At 64.8% G+C, this 22834-nt stretch overlaps 1 protein-coding gene across 1 annotated transcript; it reads left to right on the top strand.

Annotated features, from left to right (window-relative positions):
* Nucleotides 1-13143: 13143 nt before the first annotated feature.
* On the top strand, nt 13144-15987 carry LOC135283892 (serine/threonine-protein kinase pim-1-like). Its single transcript, XM_064395035.1, has 7 exons — nt 13144-13615; nt 13772-13993; nt 14087-14190; nt 14283-14333; nt 14646-15012; nt 15412-15588; nt 15884-15987. Exons 1-7 carry the CDS (start codon nt 13144-13146, stop codon nt 15985-15987), a joined length of 1497 nt encoding a protein of 498 aa, XP_064251105.1.
* The last annotated feature ends 6847 nt before the right edge of the window (nt 15988-22834 follow it).

Below are 22834 nucleotides of genomic sequence, written 5' to 3'. Positions count from 1 at the left end.
GGGCTGGGCCTTTGACCAGCTGGGACTGCAGCGTCGCAAGTCCCAGGCACGGAGCCCAGGGGAAATGTTGAGATCCCATGGTGGTGGGCTCATGGGACCCCCACCAAAAAAAAAAAAAAAAAAAAAAAATCACGGTTTGCCTAAAAATGACAGATCCTCCTCAGCCTGGTGGTCATGATGAGGGGACATTGGGGCGTGGCTGGGGCTGGAAATGCTCCCAAATGGCCTTGAACTCCTGAGGGAAGCGGGCCAGCAAGGAGGTGGCACTAGTGCTTTCAGGGAATTGTGAGGAGAGAGAAGGTCTCCTCTGAGCCTCCTCTTCTCCAGGATGAGAGAAACGGTGCTTGGAATGCCCATCTTTCTTTGCATTTACAGAACCTGACAGGCACAGTGAGTGCTTCTGGTGAGGAGGGAGGTGTGTGTGGGGTGTGCAGCCAATCAATAACGATGGTTAATGATGGCTTTGTTAGCCAACAGTGTAAAGGCCATTGCCATGGGCCTCATGGAGCTCACAGGCACAGCAGCCCGAGTGCCCATGGAGATAAAGGCCTCCCAGGCTCTCCGTGGCTGTGGGACACTCAGCTCAGCCCTCCGTGGCTGTGCGGCCCACCGGGGCCAGCAGGAGCCCCATGCCCAAAGCCATGCCAGGCATCCTCTCAGCACAGGCTGAGCCACTCTGGCTGGCAGAATCCTGTGGCACTTCAGCTCTCGGAGCATCCTCTCTGGTTTTGGCTGATCCCAGTGTCCTTGTCCCACACACCCTGGCTCTGCCAAGGACCACTGGCTTCTCTGGCTGCTGAAGGGTGTCCAACAGTGGAGCCACAGTGCCGTGAGGGACAGCGACCTTCCATTTGGGATTGCTTGGACCTGAACAATACCCGTGAGATGTGCTGTTGGATGGGATTCATGCCAGTATGTCCCAGCGGGATCCCCCCAAATCATCTACCCAAGGGGCTGAAAGCCCAAGCAGGTCCGTGCTGGCTCAGTGTTCTCCAGCTGTATCTGACTTGACAATTCCTGTCGACCTGATTGATTATCCCCCTGCCATGAGGTCACCTGGCTCGTGGGTGATGCGAAGGCAATGCAGGTTTTATTTGAGGGGTTTAAGGGGAGTTTGATTGTGTCCATCCGAGGATCCGTCTGGATTCTCTCTCCATCAGGTGCGAGATGAGCAGGGACAGGGTGTGCTGGGTGTAGAACTGACTGATGGACTGGTTTGCAATGAGATAGGATCCGTTTTCTTGCCAGAGAGTGGCACCCAGCTGGGTTTGGATTCAGGCTGGGACTCTACTGGATAGCACCCAGATGGTTTAGATGCTGCTGAGCAGGGCTTGCCCTGTTCAGGGACTTTTCAGTGTCCCTTTGGACAAGCCATGTCCCGTGCTCTGCCAGCAAGGAGGCGACAGCATCACGGCTGCCCTCCTCATGCCTGTGTGCTGCTTAGACAAGAATCTTCCATCCACTCTGCTCCAGAGGGCTCTCGAGTGCCCACGGGGAGCCCATTTTTCCCTCCTGTGGCACTGGGCAGCCCTGGGGCGGGGCAGGGCTGTGATGTCACACGCCTGTCATGCCACAGCACTGTGACATCAGCATGCCTACTTAGGCCGGGCCAGCCCCCGCGGCTGCCAGTGCAGTCGCCATGGGCCGTGCCGGAGCCATGTGTGTCGGTGCCGTGCTCGTGACTGCGCTTGTGCTGCTGCTGGCCGCCGTGGCTCTCTGCTGGGCCATGGGCCGCTGGCAGCCACGGAGGCGGCAGGCAAGGACAGCCAGGAGGCGCAAGCGCCCCGGGCTGCGGCCCAGAGGCACACGGAGGAACCGGGGAGCCCCTGCGGCTCCCAGGCTCCGCAGGCCTCGGGCCACCCCTCGCAAGCGGCCAGGTGCCCCCGCCAGCCCCCTGGGCAGCTCCTGCAGCTGCGGCCCCTGCGCGGCAGTGGCCCGAGAGCTGCAGCAACTGATGAGCTTGCTCTGGGCTCCCAGCGGGACATCTGTGCCGCTCTACTCTGGGATGTGGCAGGCCCTGTGGAAAGAACTGCAGGAGCTGGTGCAGCGAGGCCACCTGCCCTGCTGTGGCTCGCCCAGCTCCTCCAGGAGCCCCCATCCCATTGAGAGGCAGCTCCCAGGAAGCGTCTCTGTCCCTGGGACAGCCTCAAGCCTTGCAAGGATGGCACACCAGGAGACACCCGCCATCCATGCAAGAAGCTCCGGCTGTCAGAGAACGTCCATCCTGCCAGGAGCCTCGGCTATCTCTGACAGCCGCCATCCCTCAGAGAGGCTCAGTGAGACCTGTCAGCCTGCAGAAGCCGCAGAGCCCGGGCACAGGTCTCCCGGCTCCCTTGGACCCACGGACACCACGGACGCAACCCTGAGCCATGACGTGGCCAGGGAAAGCCCGCGAGTCCAAGTGGGAGCCCAGCCCGAGGCAGGGGAGCCATCTCAGGAGCAGGTGGCGGAGCAGCCAGTGTCCTGCAGCTGGCACTTACCAGTCCACAGCTCCCGGGACGCTGTGCCGGCTGTGCCAGCGGGCAACAGCCCGTGCCTGGTGGAGGAGATGATCCTGGAGACACCGGGAGACCTCCACGTCCAGGAAGCTGCTCCCAGACTGCCACCGACCAGCAGCAAGTCTCTAGTAGAAGGTGAGATCTTCTGAGGAGCCGTCTGCGGCTCCCCTGGGGCTCGTGAGGGGCATTCTCAGGCCAGGCCATGCCCGGGCCTCTGAGAGCAGCCTAGTCCCTGGCTGGTCTCAGTGTCTCTGATGGCACGGCTTGAAAAAACCCCTGTGTGGTTTGCAGCTGCTCCTGGGACGCCCCTGTGGCCCAGCTCGGGCTGCAGCCCCGGCCGTGCAGCGGAGCAGGGTCCAGCGCAGGAGGCCGGGGACAGCGAGGGTGCCGCCGTGCCCCGCTGCAGCGGGGCTCCTGCAGCCGCCTGTGCGCGCTGCCCTGGCCCCGCTGTGCCGCTCGCCAGCCCGACGGCTGCAAGGCGGTGGCCGCTGCCCGGCGCGCAGCAGGAAGCAGGTGAGAGCAAGGAGACCGCGGCGGCCCGGCCCGCTTCAGCCGCGGGCACTGGGGGCCCTGGGCGCAGGGCTGATGGCTGGCTCTTGGCTGCAGGGCAAAAGAAGGAGCTGCAGGAGCTCTACCAGCTGGGCCCGCAGCTGGGCAGCGGTGGCTTCGGCACCGTTTTCTCGGGGACCCGCCTCTCGGACGGCAGCCCGGTAAGTGGCCGGCACGGCCGGGCGTGGCCGCAGGGTCAGGGCCGGGGCCGGGCAGGGCTTGAGCTCAGCCCCCCTGTGTCCATGGCTTGCAGGTGGCCATCAAGCGCGTGGCCCGGGAGAGCGTCCTGCAGTGGGTTGAGTGGGTGAGTGAGCGGGGCCAGCGGGCCGGAGCGGGCCGGAGCGGGCAGGGATAAGCCCAGGGCCCCGGGGGCAGGGGGATGCCGTGGGCTGAACGGGCCAGGGCTCAGGCTGCGAGGCGGAGCGTGGCGGGCCCGGGGATGCCCGACACCGGGGCTGGGTCCAGGCAGGGGGGCAGCTGCCAAGCGTGCCCTGGGCGGGAGGGATCCCCAGCAGCAGGGAGGCTGCCCAAGGGGCCACTGGGGCACGACGGGCAGGGGCAAGGGGAGGCACAGGGCAGCACCAGGACCGCTGGAGGCATTGTCTCGTTCCCGCAGCCCGAAGGCACCCGTGTTCCCATGGAGATTGTGCTGATGGAGAAGGTGGGCTCTGGCTGCCACAGCATCATCCAGCTCCTGGACTGGTTCGAGCTGCCTGACAGCTTCGTGCTGGTGCTGGAGCGCCCGGAGCGGTCTCAGGATCTCCTGCAGTTGCTGGCGCAGCAGGAGTTCCTGAGCGAGGAGGCGGCGCGCTGGCTTTTCTGGCAGGTGCTGGAGGCCGTGTGGCACTGCACCGCCTGCGGCGTCCTGCACCGGGACATCAAGCCGGAGAACCTCCTCGTGGACCCGGAGAGTGGCGACCTGAAGCTCATCGACTTCGGTTGCGGCACCTTCCTCCAGGAGCAGGCCTACACGCAATTTGCCGGTGAGCCACGGCCCGGGCCCTGCTCCCGCTGCCAGGCCCTGCACTGTGCCATTCCCTCCTGGGCCGTGGGGCGCAGCATTCAGCCGGCTGCCGGCCGCCCCGTGCCACGGGGCAGATGCTGTGCCCCAGGAGCCGGCTGCCGGCTCTGCCGACACAGGGGGGCTGCAGAAGCCAGGCCCCGGCCCCTCGGCTTGGCAGGCCTGCGAGGGCTCCGGCTGCTCTTCCGGCCTTCTGTGCCTTGCCCAGCGGTTTCCTGGCTCCGGCCAACTCTCTGGGGCTGCAGGGTGCCCTTGGGGGAAGTTGTGTCCGCCGGGGCAGCCCCTGCCTCTGGCAGGAGGCTGGCACCAGGCTCTGGAAGGCAGCAGCCTGCGCCCGGCCAGCCCCGCCTGTCTCCCCTAGGAACACACACGTACAGCCCGCCCGAGTGGATCTGCCTGGGCTGCTACCACGGCCATGCGGCCACCATCTGGTCCCTGGGTGTGCTGCTCTACGAAATGGTCTGCGGCTACCTGCCCTTCCAGGACGACCACGACATCGTGCAGGGCCAGCTCTTCTTCGGGCAGCAGGTCTCTCCAGGTGGGTGTCAGCCTCCAGCAGCCGGGCTTTGGCAGATGGCAGCGCGCAGCCCGGCCCGGCCCTGGCGCGGCTCGGCGGCAGCTCCATGTGCCCTCAAGGGCCGGCCGCAGGAGCTGGCCCCTCAGGGGCCGGCTGTGGCACCTTGGCTGAAGGAGGTGGCCGTGTGCCGCCGTGCCGCCGTGCCGCAAAGGGCCGCTCTGAGCACTGGCAGCGTGGCCCGGGTTCTGCGGGCGCCGGCAGCAGCCGGGCAGGAGCCTTCTGCCCGTGACCGGCGCTTTGTGCCTTCTCTCCCCAGAGTGCCGCCATCTGATCCGCTGGTGTTTGGCCAAGCACCCCGCGGACCGGCCGGCGCTGCAGGAGATCTTGCGCCACCCTTGGCTCTGCGGCGGGGACCTTTGATGCCCGGCTGGAGCCCCTGCAGCACCCAGGGACCGAGTCCCACGCAGGACTGAGGGCCGCAACAATAAACCTGCCACCAACCCACTGCGGGCTGTCACGTCTGCTCCTTGGTAGCAACTTCAGCTAAAGAGACCTCTTGGGAGAAGGGGTAATCAGAGCAGCCCTTGTCAAGGTTTTGATGCCTCTCCTCCATGGAGGTGGTTGTTCCAGCTCAGGCTGGAGTACGGGTGGTAGGAGGGGCTTTAGCAAGGCAAGAAAGGCAACAGTGAAACAAGAGCTGCCCTGTCAAACTGACAAAGCAACTTGGGCTCACCCGAGGTGACACATGGGCCTTCGTGTGCCTTCCAAGGGCCTCCGGCTGGCAGGAGCAGAGACCGTGCGCCTCTCCACAGCTGGAGAACAATTAGAAGTGGCAAGATGTCCTTTCAGGATGAGCCCTGACAAAAGGCTTCCTCTTTCTTGCCCTGAAATGTGAAGCAGGGCTGGGCCTTTGACCAGCTGGGACTGCAGCGTCGCAAGTCCCAGGCACGGAGCCCAGGGGAAATGTTGAGATCCCATGGTGGTGGGCTCATGGGACCCCCACCAAAAAAAAAAAAAAAAAAAAAAAAAATCACGGTTTGCCTAAAAATGACAGATCCTCCTCAGCCTGGTGGTCATGATGAGGGGACATTGGGGCGTGGCTGGGGCTGGAAATGCTCCCAAATGGCCTTGAACTCCTGAGGGAAGCGGGCCAGCAAGGAGGTGGCACTAGTGCTTTCAGGGAATTGTGAGGAGAGAGAAGGTCTCCTCTGAGCCTCCTCTTCTCCAGGATGAGAGAAACGGTGCTTGGAATGCCCATCTTTCTTTGCATTTACAGAACCTGACAGGCACAGTGAGTGCTTCTGGTGAGGAGGGAGGTGTGTGTGGGGTGTGCAGCCAATCAATAACGATGGTTAATGATGGCTTTGTTAGCCAACAGTGTAAAGGCCATTGCCATGGGCCTCATGGAGCTCACAGGCACAGCAGCCCGAGTGCCCATGGAGATAAAGGCCTCCCAGGCTCTCCGTGGCTGTGGGACACTCAGCTCAGCCCTCCGTGGCTGTGCGGCCCACCGGGGCCAGCAGGAGCCCCATGCCCAAAGCCATGCCAGGCATCCTCTCAGCACAGGCTGAGCCACTCTGGCTGGCAGAATCCTGTGGCACTTCAGCTCTCGGAGCATCCTCTCTGGTTTTGGCTGATCCCAGTGTCCTTGTCCCACACACCCTGGCTCTGCCAAGGACCACTGGCTTCTCTGGCTGCTGAAGGGTGTCCAACAGTGGAGCCACAGTGCCGTGAGGGACAGCGACCTTCCATTTGGGATTGCTTGGACCTGAACAATACCCGTGAGATGTGCTGTTGGATGGGATTCATGCCAGTATGTCCCAGCGGGATCCCCCCAAATCATCTACCCAAGGGGCTGAAAGCCCAAGCAGGTCCGTGCTGGCTCAGTGTTCTCCAGCTGTATCTGACTTGACAATTCCTGTCGACCTGATTGATTATCCCCCTGCCATGAGGTCACCTGGCTCGTGGGTGATGCGAAGGCAATGCAGGTTTTATTTGAGGGGTTTAAGGGGAGTTTGATTGTGTCCATCCGAGGATCCGTCTGGATTCTCTCTCCATCAGGTGCGAGATGAGCAGGGACAGGGTGTGCTGGGTGTAGAACTGACTGATGGACTGGTTTGCAATGAGATAGGATCCGTTTTCTTGCCAGAGAGTGGCACCCAGCTGGGTTTGGATTCAGGCTGGGACTCTACTGGATAGCACCCAGATGGTTTAGATGCTGCTGAGCAGGGCTTGCCCTGTTCAGGGACTTTTCAGTGTCCCTTTGGACAAGCCATGTCCCGTGCTCTGCCAGCAAGGAGGCGACAGCATCACCGCTGCCCTCCTCATGCCTGTGTGCTGCTTAGACAAGAATCTTCCATCCACTCTGCTCCAGAGGGCTCTCGAGTGCCCACGGGGAGCCCATTTTTCCCTCCTGTGGCACTGGGCAGCGCTGGGGCGGGGCAGGGCTGTGATGTCACGCGCCTGTCATGCCGCAGCACTGTGACATCAGCATGCCTACTTAGGCCGGGCCAGCCCCCGCGGCTGCCAGTGCAGTCGCCATGGGCCGTGCCGGAGCCATGTGTGTCGGTGCCGTGCTCGTGACTGCGCTTGTGCTGCTGCTGGCCGCCGTGGCTCTCTGCTGGGCCATGGGCCGCTGGCAGCCACGGAGGCGGCAGGCAAGGACAGCCAGGAGGCGCAAGCGCCCCGGGCTGCGGCCCAGAGGCACACGGAGGAACCGGGGAGCCCCTGCGGCTCCCAGGCTCCGCAGGCCTCGGGCCACCCCTCGCAAGCGGCCAGGTGCCCCCGCCAGCCCCCTGGGCAGCTCCTGCAGCTGCGGCCCCTGCGTGGCAGTGGCCCGAGAGCTGCAGCAACTGATGAGCTTGCTCTGGGCTCCCAGCGGGACATCTGTGCCGCTCTACTCTGGGATGTGGCAGGCCCTGTGGAAAGAACTGCAGGAGCTGGTACAGCGAGGCCACCTGCCCTGCTGTGGCTCGCCCAGCTCCTCCAGGAGCCCCCATCCCATTGAGAGGCAGCTCCCAGGAAGCGTCTCTGTCCCTGGGACAGCCTCAAGCCTTGCAAGGATGGCACACCAGGAGACACCCGCCATCCATGCAAGAAGCTCCGGCTGTCAGAGAACGTCCATCCTGCCAGGAGCCTCGGCTATCTCTGACAGCCGCCATCCCTCAGAGAGGCTCAGTGAGACCTGTCAGCCTGCAGAAGCCGCAGAGCCCGGGCACAGGTCTCCCGGCTCCCTTGGACCCACGGACACCACGGACGCAACCCTGAGCCATGACGTGGCCAGGGAAAGCCCGCGAGTCCAAGTGGGAGCCCAGCCCGAGGCAGGGGAGCCATCTCAGGAGCAGGTGGCGGAGCAGCCAGTGTCCTGCAGCTGGCACTTACCAGTCCACAGCTCCCGGGACGCTGTGCCGGCTGTGCCAGCGGGCAACAGCCCGTGCCTGGTGGAGGAGATGATCCTGGAGACACCGGGAGACCTCCACGTCCAGGAAGCTGCTCCCAGACTGCCACCGACCAGCAGCAAGTCTCTAGTAGAAGGTGAGATCTTCTGAGGAGCCGTCTGCGGCTCCCCTGGGGCTCGTGAGGGGCATTCTCAGGCCAGGCCATGCCCGGGCCTCTGAGAGCAGCCTAGTCCCTGGCTGGTCTCAGTGTCTCTGATGGCACGGCTTGAAAAAACCCCTGTGTGGTTTGCAGCTGCTCCTGGGACGCCCCTGTGGCCCAGCTCGGGCTGCAGCCCCGGCCGTGCAGCGGAGCAGGGTCCAGCGCAGGAGGCCGGGGACAGCGAGGGTGCCGCCGTGCCCCGCTGCAGCGGGGCTCCTGCAGCCGCCTGTGCGCGCTGCCCTGGCCCCGCTTTGCCGCTCGCCAGCCTGACGGCTGCAAGGCGGTGGCCGCTGCCCGGCGCGCAGCAGGAAGCAGGTGAGAGCAAGGAGCCCGCGGCGGCCCGGCCCGCTTCAGCCGCGGGCACTGGGGGCCCTGGGCGCAGGGCTGATGGCTGGCTCTTGGCCGCAGGGCAAAAGAAGGAGCTGCAGGAGCTCTACCAGCTGGGCCCGCAGCTGGGCAGCGGTGGCTTCGGCACCGTTTTCTCGGGGACCCGCCTCTCGGACGGCAGCCCGGTAAGTGGCCGGCACGGCCGGGCGTGGCCGCAGGGTCAGGGCCGGGGCCGGGCAGGGCTTGAGCTCAGCCCCCCTGTGTCCATGGCTTGCAGGTGGCCATCAAGCGCGTGGCCCGGGAGAGCGTCCTGCAGTGGGTTGAGTGGGTGAGTGAGCGGGGCCAGCGGGCTGGAGCGGGCCGGAGCGGGCAGGGATAAGCCCAGGGCCCCGGGGGCAGGGGGATGCCGTGGGCTGAACGGGCCAGGGCTCAGGCTGCGAGGCGGAGCGTGGCGGGCCCGGGGATGCCCGACACCGGGGCTGGGTCCAGGCAGGGGGGCAGCTGCCAAGCGTGCCCTGGGCGGGAGGGATCCCCAGCAGCAGGGAGGCTGCCCAAGGGGCCACTGGGGCACGCCGGGCAGGGGCAAGGGGAGGCACGGGGCAGCACCAGGACCGCTGGAGGCATTGTCTCGTTCCCGCAGCCCGAAGGCACCCGTGTTCCCATGGAGATTGTGCTGATGGAGAAGGTGGGCTCTGGCTGCCACAGCATCATCCAGCTCCTGGACTGGTTCGAGCTGCCTGACAGCTTCGTGCTGGTGCTGGAGCGCCCGGAGCGGTCTCAGGATCTCCTGCAGTTGCTGGCGCAGCAGGAGTTCCTGAGCGAGGAGGCGGCGCGCTGGCTTTTCTGGCAGGTGCTGGAGGCCGTGTGGCACTGCACCGCCTGCGGCGTCCTGCACCGGGACATCAAGCCGGAGAACCTCCTCGTGGACCCGGAGAGTGGCGACCTGAAGCTCATCGACTTCGGTTGCGGCACCTTCCTCCAGGAGCAGGCCTACACGCAATTTGCCGGTGAGCCACGGCCCGGGCCCTGCTCCCGCTGCCAGGCCCTGCACTGTGCCATTCCCTCCTGGGCCGTGGGGCGCAGCATTCAGCCGGCTGCCGGCCGCCCCGTGCCACGGGGCAGATGCTGTGCCCCAGGAGCCGGCTGCCGGCTCTGCCGACACAGGGGGGCTGCAGAAGCCAGGCCCCGGCCCCTCGGCTTGGCAGGCCTGCGAGGGCTCCGGCTGCTCTTCCGGCCTTCTGTGCCTTGCCCAGCGGTTTCCTGGCTCCGGCCAACTCTCTGGGGCTGCAGGGTGCCCTTGGGGGAAGTTGTGTCCGCCGGGGCAGCCCCTGCCTCTGGCAGGAGGCTGGCACCAGGCTCTGGAAGGCAGCAGCCTGCGCCCGGCCAGCCCCGCCTGTCTCCCCTAGGAACACACCCGTACAGCCCGCCCGAGTGGATCTGCCTGGGCTGCTACCACGGCCATGCGGCCACCATCTGGTCCCTGGGTGTGCTGCTCTACGAAATGGTCTGCGGCTACCTGCCCTTCCAGGACGACCACGACATCGTGCAGGGCCAGCTCTTCTTCGGGCAGCAGGTCTCTCCAGGTGGGTGTCAGCCTCCAGCAGCCGGGCTTTGGCAGATGGCAGCGCGCAGCCCGGCCCGGCCCTGGCGCGGCTCGGCGGCAGCTCCATGTGCCCTCAAGGGCCGGCCGCAGGAGCTGGCCCCTCAGGGGCCGGCTGTGGCACCTTGGCTGAAGGAGGTGGCCGTGTGCCGCCGTGCCGCCGTGCCGCAAAGGGCCGCTCTGAGCACTGGCAGCGTGGCCCGGGTTCTGCGGGCGCCGGCAGCAGCCGGGCAGGAGCCTTCTGCCCGTGACCGGCGCTTTGTGCCTTCTCTCCCCAGAGTGCCGCCATCTGATCCGCTGGTGTTTGGCCAAGCACCCCGCGGACCGGCCGGCGCTGCAGGAGATCTTGCGCCACCCTTGGCTCTGCGGCGGGGACCTTTGATGCCCGGCTGGAGCCCCTGCAGCACCCAGGGACCGAGTCCCACGCAGGACTGAGGGCCGCAACAATAAACCTGCCACCAACCCACTGCGGGCTGTCACGTCTGCTCCTTGGTAGCAACTTCAGCTAAAGAGACCTCTTGGGAGAAGGGGTAATCAGAGTGTTCCCTGCAGCCCTTGTCAAGGTTTTGATGCCTCTCCTCCATGGAGGTGGTTGTTCCAGCTCAGGCTGGAGTACGGGTGGTAGGAGGGGCTTTAGCAAGGCAAGAAAGGCAACAGTGAAACAAGAGCTGCCCTGTCAAACTGACAAAGCAACTTGGGCTCACCCGAGGTGACACATGGGCCTGCGTGTGCCTTCCAAGGGCCACCGGCTGACAGGAGCAGAGACCGTGCGCCTCTCCACAGCTGGAGAACAATTAGAAGTGGCAAGATGTCCTTTCAGGATGAGCCCTGACAAAAGGCTTCCTCTTTCTTGCCCTGAAATGTGAAGCAGGGCTGGGCCTTTGACCAGCTGGGACTGCAGCGTCGCAAGTCCCAGGCACGGAGCCCAGGGGAAATGTTGAGATCCCATGGTGTTGGGCTCATGGGACCCCCACCAAAAAAAAAAAAAAAAAAAAAAAAAAATCACGGTTTGCCTAAAAATGACAGATCCTCCTCAGCCTGGTGGTCATGATGAGGGGACATTGGGGCGTGGCTGGGGCTGGAAATGCTCCCAAATGGCCTTGAACTCCTGAGGGAAGCGGGCCAGCAAGGAGGTGGCACTAGTGCTTTCAGGGAATTGTGAGGAGAGAGAAGGTCTCCTCTGAGCCTCCTCTTCTCCAGGATGAGAGAAACGGTGCTTGGAATGCCCATCTTTCTTTGCATTTACAGAACCTGACAGGCACAGTGAGTGCTTCTGGTGAGGAGGGAGGTGTGTGTGGGGTGTGCAGCCAATCAATAACGATGGTTAATGATGGCTTTGTTAGCCAACAGTGTAAAGGCCATTGCCATGGGCCTCATGGAGCTCACAGGCACAGCAGCCCGAGTGCCCATGGAGATAAAGGCCTCCCAGGCTCTCCGTGGCTGTGGGACACTCAGCTCAGCCCTCCGTGGCTGTGCGGCCCACCGGGGCCAGCAGGAGCCCCATGCCCAAAGCCATGCCAGGCATCCTCTCAGCACAGGCTGAGCCACTCTGGCTGGCAGAATCCTGTGGCACTTCAGCTCTCGGAGCATCCTCTCTGGTTTTGGCTGATCCCAGTGTCCTTGTCCCACACACCCTGGCTCTGCCAAGGACCACTGGCTTCTCTGGCTGCTGAAGGGTGTCCAACAGTGGAGCCACAGTGCCGTGAGGGACAGCGACCTTCCATTTGGGATTGCTTGGACCTGAACAATACCCGTGAGATGTGCTGTTGGATGGGATTCATGCCAGTATGTCCCAGCGGGATCCCCCCAAATCATCTACCCAAGGGGCTGAAAGCCCAAGCAGGTCCGTGCTGGCTCAGTGTTCTCCAGCTGTATCTGACTTGACAATTCCTGTCGACCTGATTGATTATCCCCCTGCCATGAGGTCACCTGGCTCGTGGGTGATGCGAAGGCAATGCAGGTTTTATTTGAGGGGTTTAAGGGGAGTTTGATTGTGTCCATCCGAGGATCCGTCTGGATTCTCTCTCCATCAGGTGCGAGATGAGCAGGGACAGGGTGTGCTGGGTGTAGAACTGACTGATGGACTGGTTTGCAATGAGATAGGATCCGTTTTCTTGCCAGAGAGTGGCACCCAGCTGGGTTTGGATTCAGGCTGGGACTCTACTGGATAGCACCCAGATGGTTTAGATGCTGCTGAGCAGGGCTTGCCCTGTTCAGGGACTTTTCAGTGTCCCTTTGGACAAGCCATGTCCCGTGCTCTGCCAGCAAGGAGGCGACAGCATCACGGCTGCCCTCCTCATGCCTGTGTGCTGCTTAGACAAGAATCTTCCATCCACTCTGCTCCAGAGGGCTCTCGAGTGCCCACGGGGAGCCCATTTTTCCCTCCTGTGGCACTGGGCAGCCCTGGGGCGGGGCAGGGCTGTGATGTCACACGCCTGTCATGCCACAGCACTGTGACATCAGCATGCCTACTTAGGCCGGGCCAGCCCCCGCGGCTGCCAGTGCAGTCGCCATGGGCCGTGCCGGAGCCATGTGTGTCGGTGCCGTGCTCGTGACTGCGCTTGTGCTGCTGCTGGCCGCCGTGGCTCTCTGCTGGGCCATGGGCCGCTGGCAGCCACGGAGGCGGCAGGCAAGGACAGCCAGGAGGCGCAAGCGCCCCGGGCTGCGGCCCAGAGGCACACGGAGGAACCGGGGAGCCCCTGCGGCTCCCAGGCTCCGCAGGCCTCGGGCCACCCCTCGCAAGCGGCCAGGTGCCCCCGCCAGCCCCCTGGGCAGCTCCTGCAGCTGCGGCCCCTGCGTGGCAGTGGCCCGAGAGCTGCAGCAACTGATGAGCTTGCTCTGGGCTCCCAGCGGGACATCTGTGCCGCTCTACTCTGGGATGTGGCAGGCCCTGTGGAAAGAACTGCAGGAGCTGGTGCAGCGAGGCCACCTGCCCTGCTGTGGCTCGCCCAGCTCCTCCAGGAGCCCCCATCCCATTGAGAGGCAGCTCCCAGGAAGCGTCTCTGTCCCTGGGACAGCCTCAAGCCTTGCAAGGATGGCACACCAGGAGACACCCGCCATCCATGCAAGAAGCTCCGGCTGTCAGAGAACGTCCATCCTGCCAGGAGCCTCGGCTATCTCTGACAGCCGCCATCCCTCAGAGAGGCTCAGTGAGACCTGTCAGCCTGCAGAAGCCGCAGAGCCCGGGCACAGGTCTCCCGGCTCCCTTGGACCCACGGACACGACGGGCGCAACCCTGAGCCATGACGTGGCCAGGGAAAGCCCGCGAGTCCAAGTGGGAGCCCAGCCCGAGGCAGGGGAGCCATCTCAGGAGCAGGTGGCGGAGCAGCCAGTGTCCTGCAGCTGGCACTTACCAGTCCACAGCTCCCGGGACGCTGTGCCGGCTGTGCCAGCGGGCAACAGCCCGTGCCTGGTGGAGGAGATGGTCCTGGAGACACCGGGAGACCTCCACGTCCAGGAAGCTGCTCCCAGACTGCCACCAACCAGCAGCAAGTCTCTAGTAGAAGGTGAGATCTTCTGAGGAGCCGTCTGCGGCTCCCCTGGGGCTCGTGAGGGGCATTCTCAGGCCAGGCCATGCCCGGGCCTCTGAGAGCAGCCTAGTCCCTGGCTGGTCTCAGTGTCTCTGATGGCACGGCTTGAAAAAACCCCTGTGTGGTTTGCAGCTGCTCCTGGGACGCCCCTGTGGCCCAGCTCGGGCTGCAGCCCCGGCCGTGCAGCGGAGCAGGGTCCAGCGCAGGAGGCCGGGGACAGCGAGGGTGCCGCCGTGCCCCGCTGCAGCGGGGCTCCTGCAGCCGCCTGTGCGCGCTGCCCTGGCCCCGCTGTGCCGCTCGCCAGCCCGACGGCTGCAAGGCGGTGGCCGCTGCCCGGCGCGCAGCAGGAAGCAGGTGAGAGCAAGGAGCCCGCGGCGGCCCGGCCCGCTTCAGCCGCGGGCACTGGGGGCCCTGGGCGCAGGGCTGATGGCTGGCTCTTGGCCGCAGGGCAAAAGAAGGAGCTGCAGGAGCTCTACCAGCTGGGCCCGCAGCTGGGCAGCGGTGGCTTCGGCACCGTTTTCTCGGGGACCCGCCTCTCGGACGGCAGCCCGGTAAGTGGCCGGCACGGCCAGGCGTGGCCGCAGGGTCAGGGCCGGGGCCGGGCAGGGCTTGAGCTCAGCCCCCCTGTGTCCATGGCTTGCAGGTGGCCATCAAGCGCGTGGCCCGGGAGAGCGTCCTGCAGTGGGTTGAGTGGGTGAGTGAGCGGGGCCAGCGGGCCGGAGCGGGCCGGGGCGGGCAGGGATAAGCCCAGGGCCCCGGGGGCAGGGGGATGCCGTGGGCTGAACGGGCCAGGGCTCAGGCTGCGAGGCGGAGCGTGGCGGGCCCGGGGATGCCCGACACCGGGGCTGGGTCCAGGCAGGGGGGCAGCTGCCAAGCGTGCCCTGGGCGGGAGGGATCCCCAGCAGCAGGGAGGCTGCCCAAGGGGCCACTGGGGCACGCCGGGCAGGGGCAAGGGGAGGCACGGGGCAGCACCAGGACCGCTGGAGGCATTGTCTCGTTCCCGCAGCCCGAAGGCACCCGTGTTCCCATGGAGATTGTGCTGATGGAGAAGGTGGGCTCTGGCTGCCACAGCATCATCCAGCTCCTGGACTGGTTCGAGCTGCCTGACAGCTTCGTGCTGGTGCTGGAGCGCCCGGAGCGGTCTCAGGATCTCCTGCAGTTGCTGGCGCAGCAGGAGTTCCTGAGCGAGGAGGCGGCGCGCTGGCTTTTCTGGCAGGTGCTGGAGGCCGTGTGGCACTGCACCGCCTGCGGCGTCCTGCACCGGGACATCAAGCCGGAGAACCTCCTCGTGGACCCGGAGAGTGGCGACCTGAAGCTCATCGACTTCGGTTGCGGCACCTTCCTCCAGGAGCAGGCCTACACGCAATTTGCCGGTGAGCCACGGCCCGGGCCCTGCTCCCGCTGCCAGGCCCTGCACTGTGCCATTCCCTCCTGGGCCGTGGGGCGCAGCATTCAGCCGGCTGCCGGCCGCCCCGTGCCACGGGGCAGATGCTGTGCCCCAGGAGCCGGCTGCCGGCTCTGCCGACACAGGGGGGCTGCAGAAGCCAGGCCCCGGCCCCTCGGCTTGGCAGGCCTGCGAGGGCTCCGGCTGCTCTTCCGGCCTTCTGTGCCTTGCCCAGCGGTTTCCTGGCTCCGGCCAACTCTCTGGGGCTGCAGGGTGCCCTTGGGGGAAGTTGTGTCCGCCGGGGCAGCCCCTGCCTCTGGCAGGAGGCTGGCACCAGGCTCTGGAAGGCAGCAGCCTGCGCCCGGCCAGCCCCGCCTGTCTCCCCTAGGAACACACACGTACAGCCCGCCCGAGTGGATCTGCCTGGGCTGCTACCACGGCCATGCGGCCACCATCTGGTCCCTGGGTGTGCTGCTCTACGAAATGGTCTGCGGCTACCTGCCCTTCCAGGACGACCACGACATCGTGCAGGGCCAGCTCTTCTTCGGGCAGCAGATCTCTCCAGGTGGGTGTCAGCCTCCAGCAGCCGGGCTTTGGCAGATGGCAGCGCGCAGCCCGGCCCGGCCCTGGCGCGGCTCGGCGGCAGCTCCATGTGCCCTCAAGGGCCGGCCGCAGGAGCTGGCCCCTCAGGGGCCGGCTGTGGCACCTTGGCTGAAGGAGGTGGCCGTGTGCCGCCGTGCCGCCGTGCCGCAAAGGGCCGCTCTGAGCACTGGCAGCGTGGCCCGGGTTCTGCGGGCGCCGGCAGCAGCCGGGCAGGAGCCTTCTGCCCGTGACCGGCGCTTTGTGCCTTCTCTCCCCAGAGTGCCGCCATCTGATCCGCTGGTGTTTGGCCAAGCACCCCGCGGACCGGCCGGCGCTGCAGGAGATCTTGCGCCACCCTTGGCTCTGCGGCGGGGACCTTTGATGCCCGGCTGGAGCCCCTGCAGCACCCAGGGACCGAGTCCCACGCAGGACTGAGGGCCGCAACAATAAACCTGCCACCAACCCACTGCGGGCTGTCACGTCTGCTCCTTGGTAGCAACTTCAGCTAAAGAGACCTCTTGGGAGAAGGGGTAATCAGAGCAGCCCTTGTCAAGGTTTTGATGCCTCTCCTCCATGGAGGTGGTTGTTCCAGCTCAGGCTGGAGTACGGGTGGTAGGAGGGGCTTTAGCAAGGCAAGAAAGGCAACAGTGAAACAAGAGCTGCCCTGTCAAACTGACAAAGCAACTTGGGCTCACCCGAGGTGACACATGGGCCTGCGTGTGCCTTCCAAGGGCCACCGGCTGACAGGAGCAGAGACCGTGCGCCTCTCCACAGCTGGAGAACAATTAGAAGTGGCAAGATGTCCTTTCAGGATGAGCCCTGACAAAAGGCTTCCTCTTTCTTGCCCTGAAATGTGAAGCAGGGCTGGGCCTTTGACCAGCTGGGACTGCAGCGTCGCAAGTCCCAGGCACGGAGCCCAGGGGAAATGTTGAGATCCCATGGTGTTGGGCTCATGGGACCCCCACCAAAAAAAAAAAAAAAAAAAAAAAAAAATCACGGTTTGCCTAAAAATGACAGATCCTCCTCAGCCTGGTGGTCATGATGAGGGGACATTGGGGCGTGGCTGGGGCTGGAAATGCTCCCAAATGGCCTTGAACTCCTGAGGGAAGCGGGCCAGCAAGGAGGTGGCACTAGTGCTTTCAGGGAATTGTGAGGAGAGAGAAGGTCTCCTCTGAGCCTCCTCTTCTCCAGGATGAGAGAAACGGTGCTTGGAATGCCCATCTTTCTTTGCATTTACAGAACCTGACAGGCACAGTGAGTGCTTCTGGTGAGGAGGGAGGTGTGTGTGGGGTGTGCAGCCAATCAATAACGATGGTTAATGATGGCTTTGTTAGCCAACAGTGTAAAGGCCATTGCCATGGGCCTCATGGAGCTCACAGGCACAGCAGCCCGAGTGCCCATGGAGATAAAGGCCTCCCAGGCTCTCCGTGGCTGTGGGACACTCAGCTCAGCCCTCCGTGGCTGTGCGGCCCACCGGGGCCAGCAGGAGCCCCATGCCCAAAGCCATGCCAGGCATCCTCTCAGCACAGGCTGAGCCACTCTGGCTGGCAGAATCCTGTGGCACTTCAGCTCTCGGAGCATCCTCTCTGGTTTTGGCTGATCCCAGTGTCCTTGTCCCACACACCCTGGCTCTGCCAAGGACCACTGGCTTCTCTGGCTGCTGAAGGGTGTCCAACAGTGGAGCCACAGTGCCGTGAGGGACAGCGACCTTCCATTTGGGATTGCTTGGACCTGAACAATACCCGTGAGATGTGCTGTTGGATGGGATTCATGCCAGTATGTCCCAGCGGGATCCCCCCAAATCATCTACCCAAGGGGCTGAAAGCCCAAGCAGGTCCGTGCTGGCTCAGTGTTCTCCAGCTGTATCTGACTTGACAATTCCTGTCGACCTGATTGATTATCCCCCTGCCATGAGGTCACCTGGCTCGTGGGTGATGCGAAGGCAATGCAGGTTTTATTTGAGGGGTTTAAGGGGAGTTTGATTGTGTCCATCCGAGGATCCGTCTGGATTCTCTCTCCATCAGGTGCGAGATGAGCAGGGACAGGGTGTGCTGGGTGTAGAACTGACTGATGGACTGGTTTGCAATGAGATAGGATCCGTTTTCTTGCCAGAGAGTGGCACCCAGCTGGGTTTGGATTCAGGCTGGGACTCTACTGGATAGCACCCAGATGGTTTAGATGCTGCTGAGCAGGGCTTGCCCTGTTCAGGGACTTTTCAGTGTCCCTTTGGACAAGCCATGTCCCGTGCTCTGCCAGCAAGGAGGCGACAGCATCACCGCTGCCCTCCTCATGCCTGTGTGCTGCTTAGACAAGAATCTTCCATCCACTCTGCTCCAGAGGGCTCTCGAGTGCCCACGGGGAGCCCATTTTTCCCTCCTGTGGCACTGGGCAGCCCTGGGGCGGGGCAGGGCTGTGATGTCACACGCCTGTCATGCCACAGCACTGTGACATCAGCATGCCTACTTAGGCCGGGCCAGCCCCCGCGGCTGCCAGTGCAGTCGCCATGGGCCGTGCCGGAGCCATGTGTGTCGGTGCCGTGCTCGTGACTGCGCTTGTGCTGCTGCTGGCCGCCGTGGCTCTCTGCTGGGCCATGGGCCGCTGGCAGCCACGGAGGCGGCAGGCAAGGACAGCCAGGAGGCGCAAGCGCCCCGGGCTGCGGCCCAGAGGCACACGGAGGAACCGGGGAGCCCCTGCGGCTCCCAGGCTCCGCAGGCCTCGGGCCACCCCTCGCAAGCGGCCAGGTGCCCCCGCCAGCCCCCTGGGCAGCTCCTGCAGCTGCGGCCCCTGCGTGGCAGTGGCCCGAGAGCTGCAGCAACTGATGAGCTTGCTCTGGGCTCCCAGCGGGACATCTGTGCCGCTCTACTCTGGGATGTGGCAGGCCCTGTGGAAAGAACTGCAGGAGCTGGTGAAGCGAGGCCACCTGCCCTGCTGTGGCTCGCCCAGCTCCTCCAGGAGCCCCCATCCCATTGAGAGGCAGCTCCCAGGAAGCGTCTCCGTCCCTGGGACAGCCTCAAGCCTTGCAAGGATGGCACACCAGGAGACACCCGCCATCCATGCAAGAAGCTCCGGCTGTCAGAGAACGTCCATCCTGCCAGGAGCCTCGGCTATCTCTGACAGCCGCCATCCCTCAGAGAGGCTCAGTGAGACCTGTCAGCCTGCAGAAGCCGCAGAGCCCGGGCACAGGTCTCCCGGCTCCCTTGGACCCACGGACACCACGGACGCAACCCTGAGCCATGACGTGGCCAGGGAAAGCCCGCGAGTCCAAGTGGGAGCCCAGCCCGAGGCAGGGGAGCCATCTCAGGAGCAGGTGGCGGAGCAGCCAGTGTCCTGCAGCTGGCACTTACCAGTCCACAGCTCCCGGGACGCTGTGCCGGCTGTGCCAGCGGGCAACAGCCCGTGCCTGGTGGAGGAGATGATCCTGGAGACACCGGGAGACCTCCACGTCCAGGAAGCTGCTCCCAGACTGCCACCGACCAGCAGCAAGGCTCTAGTAGAAGGTGAGATCTTCTGAGGAGCCGTCTGCGGCTCCCCTGGGGCTCGTGAGGGGCATTCTCAGGCCAGGCCAGGCCAGGGCCTCTGAGAGCAGCCTAGTCCCTGGCTGGTCTCAGTGTCTCTGATGGCACGGCTTGAAAAAACCCCTGTGTGGTTTGCAGCTGCTCCTGGGACGCCCCTGTGGCCCAGCTCGGGCTGCAGCCCCGGCCGTGCAGCGGAGCAGGGTCCAGCGCAGGAGGCCGGGGACAGCGAGGGTGCCGCCGTGCCCCGCTGCAGCGGGGCTCCTGCAGCCGCCTGTGCGCGCTGCCCTGGCCCCGCTGTGCCGCTCGCCAGCCCGATGGCTGCAAGGCGGTGGCCGCTGCCCGGCGCGCAGCAGGAAGCAGGTGAGAGCAAGGAGCCCGCGGCGGCCCGGCCCGCTTCAGCCACGGGCACTGGGGGCCCTGGGCGCAGGGCTGATGGCTGGCTCTTGGCCGCAGGGCAAAAGAAGGAGCTGCAGGAGCTCTACCAGCTGGGCCCGCAGCTGGGCAGCGGTGGCTTCGGCACCGTTTTCTCGGGGACCCGCCTCTCGGACGGCAGCCCGGTAAGTGGCCGGCACGGCCGGGCGTGGCCGCAGGGTCAGGGCCGGGGCCGGGCAGGGCTTGAGCTCAGCCCCCCTGTGTCCATGGCTTGCAGGTGGCCATCAAGCGCGTGGCCCGGGAGAGCGTCCTGCAGTGGGTTGAGTGGGTGAGTGAGCGGGGCCAGCGGGCCGGAGCGGGCCGGAGCGGGCAGGGATAAGCCCAGGGCCCCGGGGGCAGGGGGATGCCGTGGGCTGAACGGGCCAGGGCTCAGGCTGCGAGGCGGAGCGTGGCGGGCCCGGGGATGCCCGACACCGGGGCTGGGTCCAGGCAGGGGGGCAGCTGCCAAGCGTGCCCTGGGCGGGAGGGATCCCCAGCAGCAGGGAGGCTGCCCAAGGGGCCACTGGGGCACGCCGGGCAGGGGCAAGGGGAGGCACGGGGCAGCACCAGGACCGCTGGAGGCATTGTCTCGTTCCCGCAGCCCGAAGGCACCCGTGTTCCCATGGAGATTGTGCTGATGGAGAAGGTGGGCTCTGGCTGCCACAGCATCATCCAGCTCCTGGACTGGTTCGAGCTGCCTGACAGCTTCGTGCTGGTGCTGGAGCGCCCGGAGCGGTCTCAGGATCTCCTGCAGTTGCTGGCGCAGCAGGAGTTCCTGAGCGAGGAGGCGGCGCGCTGGCTTTTCTGGCAGGTGCTGGAGGCCGTGTGGCACTGCACCGCCTGCGGCGTCCTGCACCGGGACATCAAGCCGGAGAACCTCCTCGTGGACCCGGAGAGTGGCGACCTGAAGCTCATCGACTTCGGTTGCGGCACCTTCCTCCAGGAGCAGGCCTACACGCAATTTGCCGGTGAGCCACGGCCCGGGCCCTGCTCCCGCTGCCAGGCCCTGCACTGTGCCATTCCCTCCTGGGCCGTGGGGCGCAGCATTCAGCCGGCTGCCGGCCGCCCCATGCCACGGGGCAGATGCTGTGCCCCAGGAGCCGGCTGCCGGCTCTGCCGACACAGGGGGGCTGCAGAAGCCAGGCCCCGGCCCCTCGGCTTGGCAGGCCTGCGAGGGCTCCGGCTGCTCTTCCGGCCTTCTGTGCCTTGCCCAGCGGTTTCCTGGCTCCGGCCAACTCTCTGGGGCTGCAGGGTGCCCTTGGGGGAAGTTGTGTCCGCCGGGGCAGCCCCTGCCTCTGGCAGGAGGCTGGCACCAGGCTCTGGAAGGCAGCAGCCTGCGCCCGGCCAGCCCCGCCTGTCTCCCCTAGGAACACACACGTACAGCCCGCCCGAGTGGATCTGCCTGGGCTGCTACCACGGCCATGCGGCCACCATCTGGTCCCTGGGTGTGCTGCTCTACGAAATGGTCTGCGGCTACCTGCCCTTCCAGGACGACCACGACATCGTGCAGGGCCAGCTCTTCTTCGGGCAGCAGGTCTCTCCAGGTGGGTGTCAGCCTCCAGCAGCCGGGCTTTGGCAGATGGCAGCGCGCAGCCCGGCCCGGCCCTGGCGCGGCTCGGCGGCAGCTCCATGTGCCCTCAAGGGCCGGCCGCAGGAGCTGGCCCCTCAGGGGCCGGCTGTGGCACCTTGGCTGAAGGAGGTGGCCGTGTGCCGCCGTGCCGCCGTGCCGCAAAGGGCCGCTCTGAGCACTGGCAGCGTGGCCCGGGTTCTGCGGGCGCCGGCAGCAGCCGGGCAGGAGCCTTCTGCCCGTGACCGGCGCTTTGTGCCTTCTCTCCCCAGAGTGCCGCCATCTGATCCGCTGGTGTTTGGCCAAGCACCCCGCGGACCGGCCGGCGCTGCAGGAGATCTTGCGCCACCCTTGGCTCTGCGGCGGGGACCTTTGATGCCCGGCTGGAGCCCCTGCAGCACCCAGGGACCGAGTCCCACGCAGGACTGAGGGCCACAACAATAAACCAGCCACCAACCCACTGCGGGCTGTCACGTCTGCTCCTTGGTAGCAACTTCAGCTAAAGAGACCTCTTGGGAGAAGGGGTAATCAGAGCAGCCCTTGTCAAGGTTTTGATGCCTCTCCTCCATGGAGGTGGTTGTTCCAGCTCAGGCTGGAGTACGGGTGGTAGGAGGGGCTTTAGCAAGGCAAGAAAGGCAACAGTGAAACAAGAGCTGCCCTGTCAAACTGACAAAGCAACTTGGGCTCACCCGAGGTGACACATGGGCCTGCGTGTGCCTTCCAAGGGCCACCGGCTGACAGGAGCAGAGACCGTGCGCCTCTCCACAGCTGGAGAACAATTAGAAGTGGCAAGATGTCCTTTCAGGATGAGCCCTGACAAAAGGCTTCCTCTTTGTTGCCCTGAAATGTGAAGCAGGGCTGGGCCTTTGACCAGCTGGGACTGCAGCGTCGCAAGTCCCAGGCACGGAGCCCAGGGGAAATGTTGAGATCCCATGGTGGTGGGCTCATGGGACCCCCACCAAAAAAAAAAAAAAAAAAAAAAAAAATCACGGTTTGCCTAAAAATGACAGATCCTCCTCAGCCTGGTGGTCATGATGAGGGGACATTGGGGCGTGGCTGGGGCTGGAAATGCTCCCAAATGGCCTTGAACTCCTGAGGGAAGCGGGCCAGCAAGGAGGTGGCACTAGTGCTTTCAGGGAATTGTGAGGAGAGAGAAGGTCTCCTCTGAGCCTCCTCTTCTCCAGGATGAGAGAAACGGTGCTTGGAATGCCCATCTTTCTTTGCATTTACAGAACCTGACAGGCACAGTGAGTGCTTCTGGTGAGGAGGGAGGTGTGTGTGGGGTGTGCAGCCAATCAATAACGATGGTTAATGATGGCTTTGTTAGCCAACAGTGTAAAGGCCATTGCCATGGGCCTCATGGAGCTCACAGGCACAGCAGCCCGAGTGCCCATGGAGATAAAGGCCTCCCAGGCTCTCCGTGGCTGTGGGACACTCAGCTCAGCCCTCCGTGGCTGTGCGGCCCACCGGGGCCAGCAGGAGCCCCATGCCCAAAGCCATGCCAGGCATCCTCTCAGCACAGGCTGAGCCACTCTGGCTGGCAGAATCCTGTGGCACTTCAGCTCTCGGAGCATCCTCTCTGGTTTTGGCTGATCCCAGTGTCCTTGTCCCACACACCCTGGCTCTGCCAAGGACCACTGGCTTCTCTGGCTGCTGAAGGGTGTCCAACAGTGGAGCCACAGTGCCGTGAGGGACAGCGACCTTCCATTTGGGATTGCTTGGACCTGAACAATACC

This window comes from Passer domesticus, chromosome 19, assembly GCF_036417665.1.
Source record: "Passer domesticus isolate bPasDom1 chromosome 19, bPasDom1.hap1, whole genome shotgun sequence".
Taxonomy (NCBI): Eukaryota; Metazoa; Chordata; class Aves; order Passeriformes; family Passeridae; genus Passer; species Passer domesticus.
This window is presented reverse-complemented; position numbering and strand designations above follow the sequence as displayed.

Excerpts from the sequence above, each read along its gene's own strand:
- LOC135283892 (XM_064395035.1), top strand. The coding sequence starts at position 13,144 with ATGGCACACCAGGAGACACCCGCCATCCATGCAAGAAGCTCCGGCTGT. Across the intron at positions 13,994-14,086 it reads CGGCGCGCAGCAGGAAGCAG|GGCAAAAGAAGGAGCTGCAG; the intron begins GTGAGAGCAAGG and ends TCTTGGCCGCAG. Across the intron at positions 15,589-15,883 it reads CGGGCAGCAGATCTCTCCAG|AGTGCCGCCATCTGATCCGC; the intron begins GTGGGTGTCAGC and ends TTCTCTCCCCAG.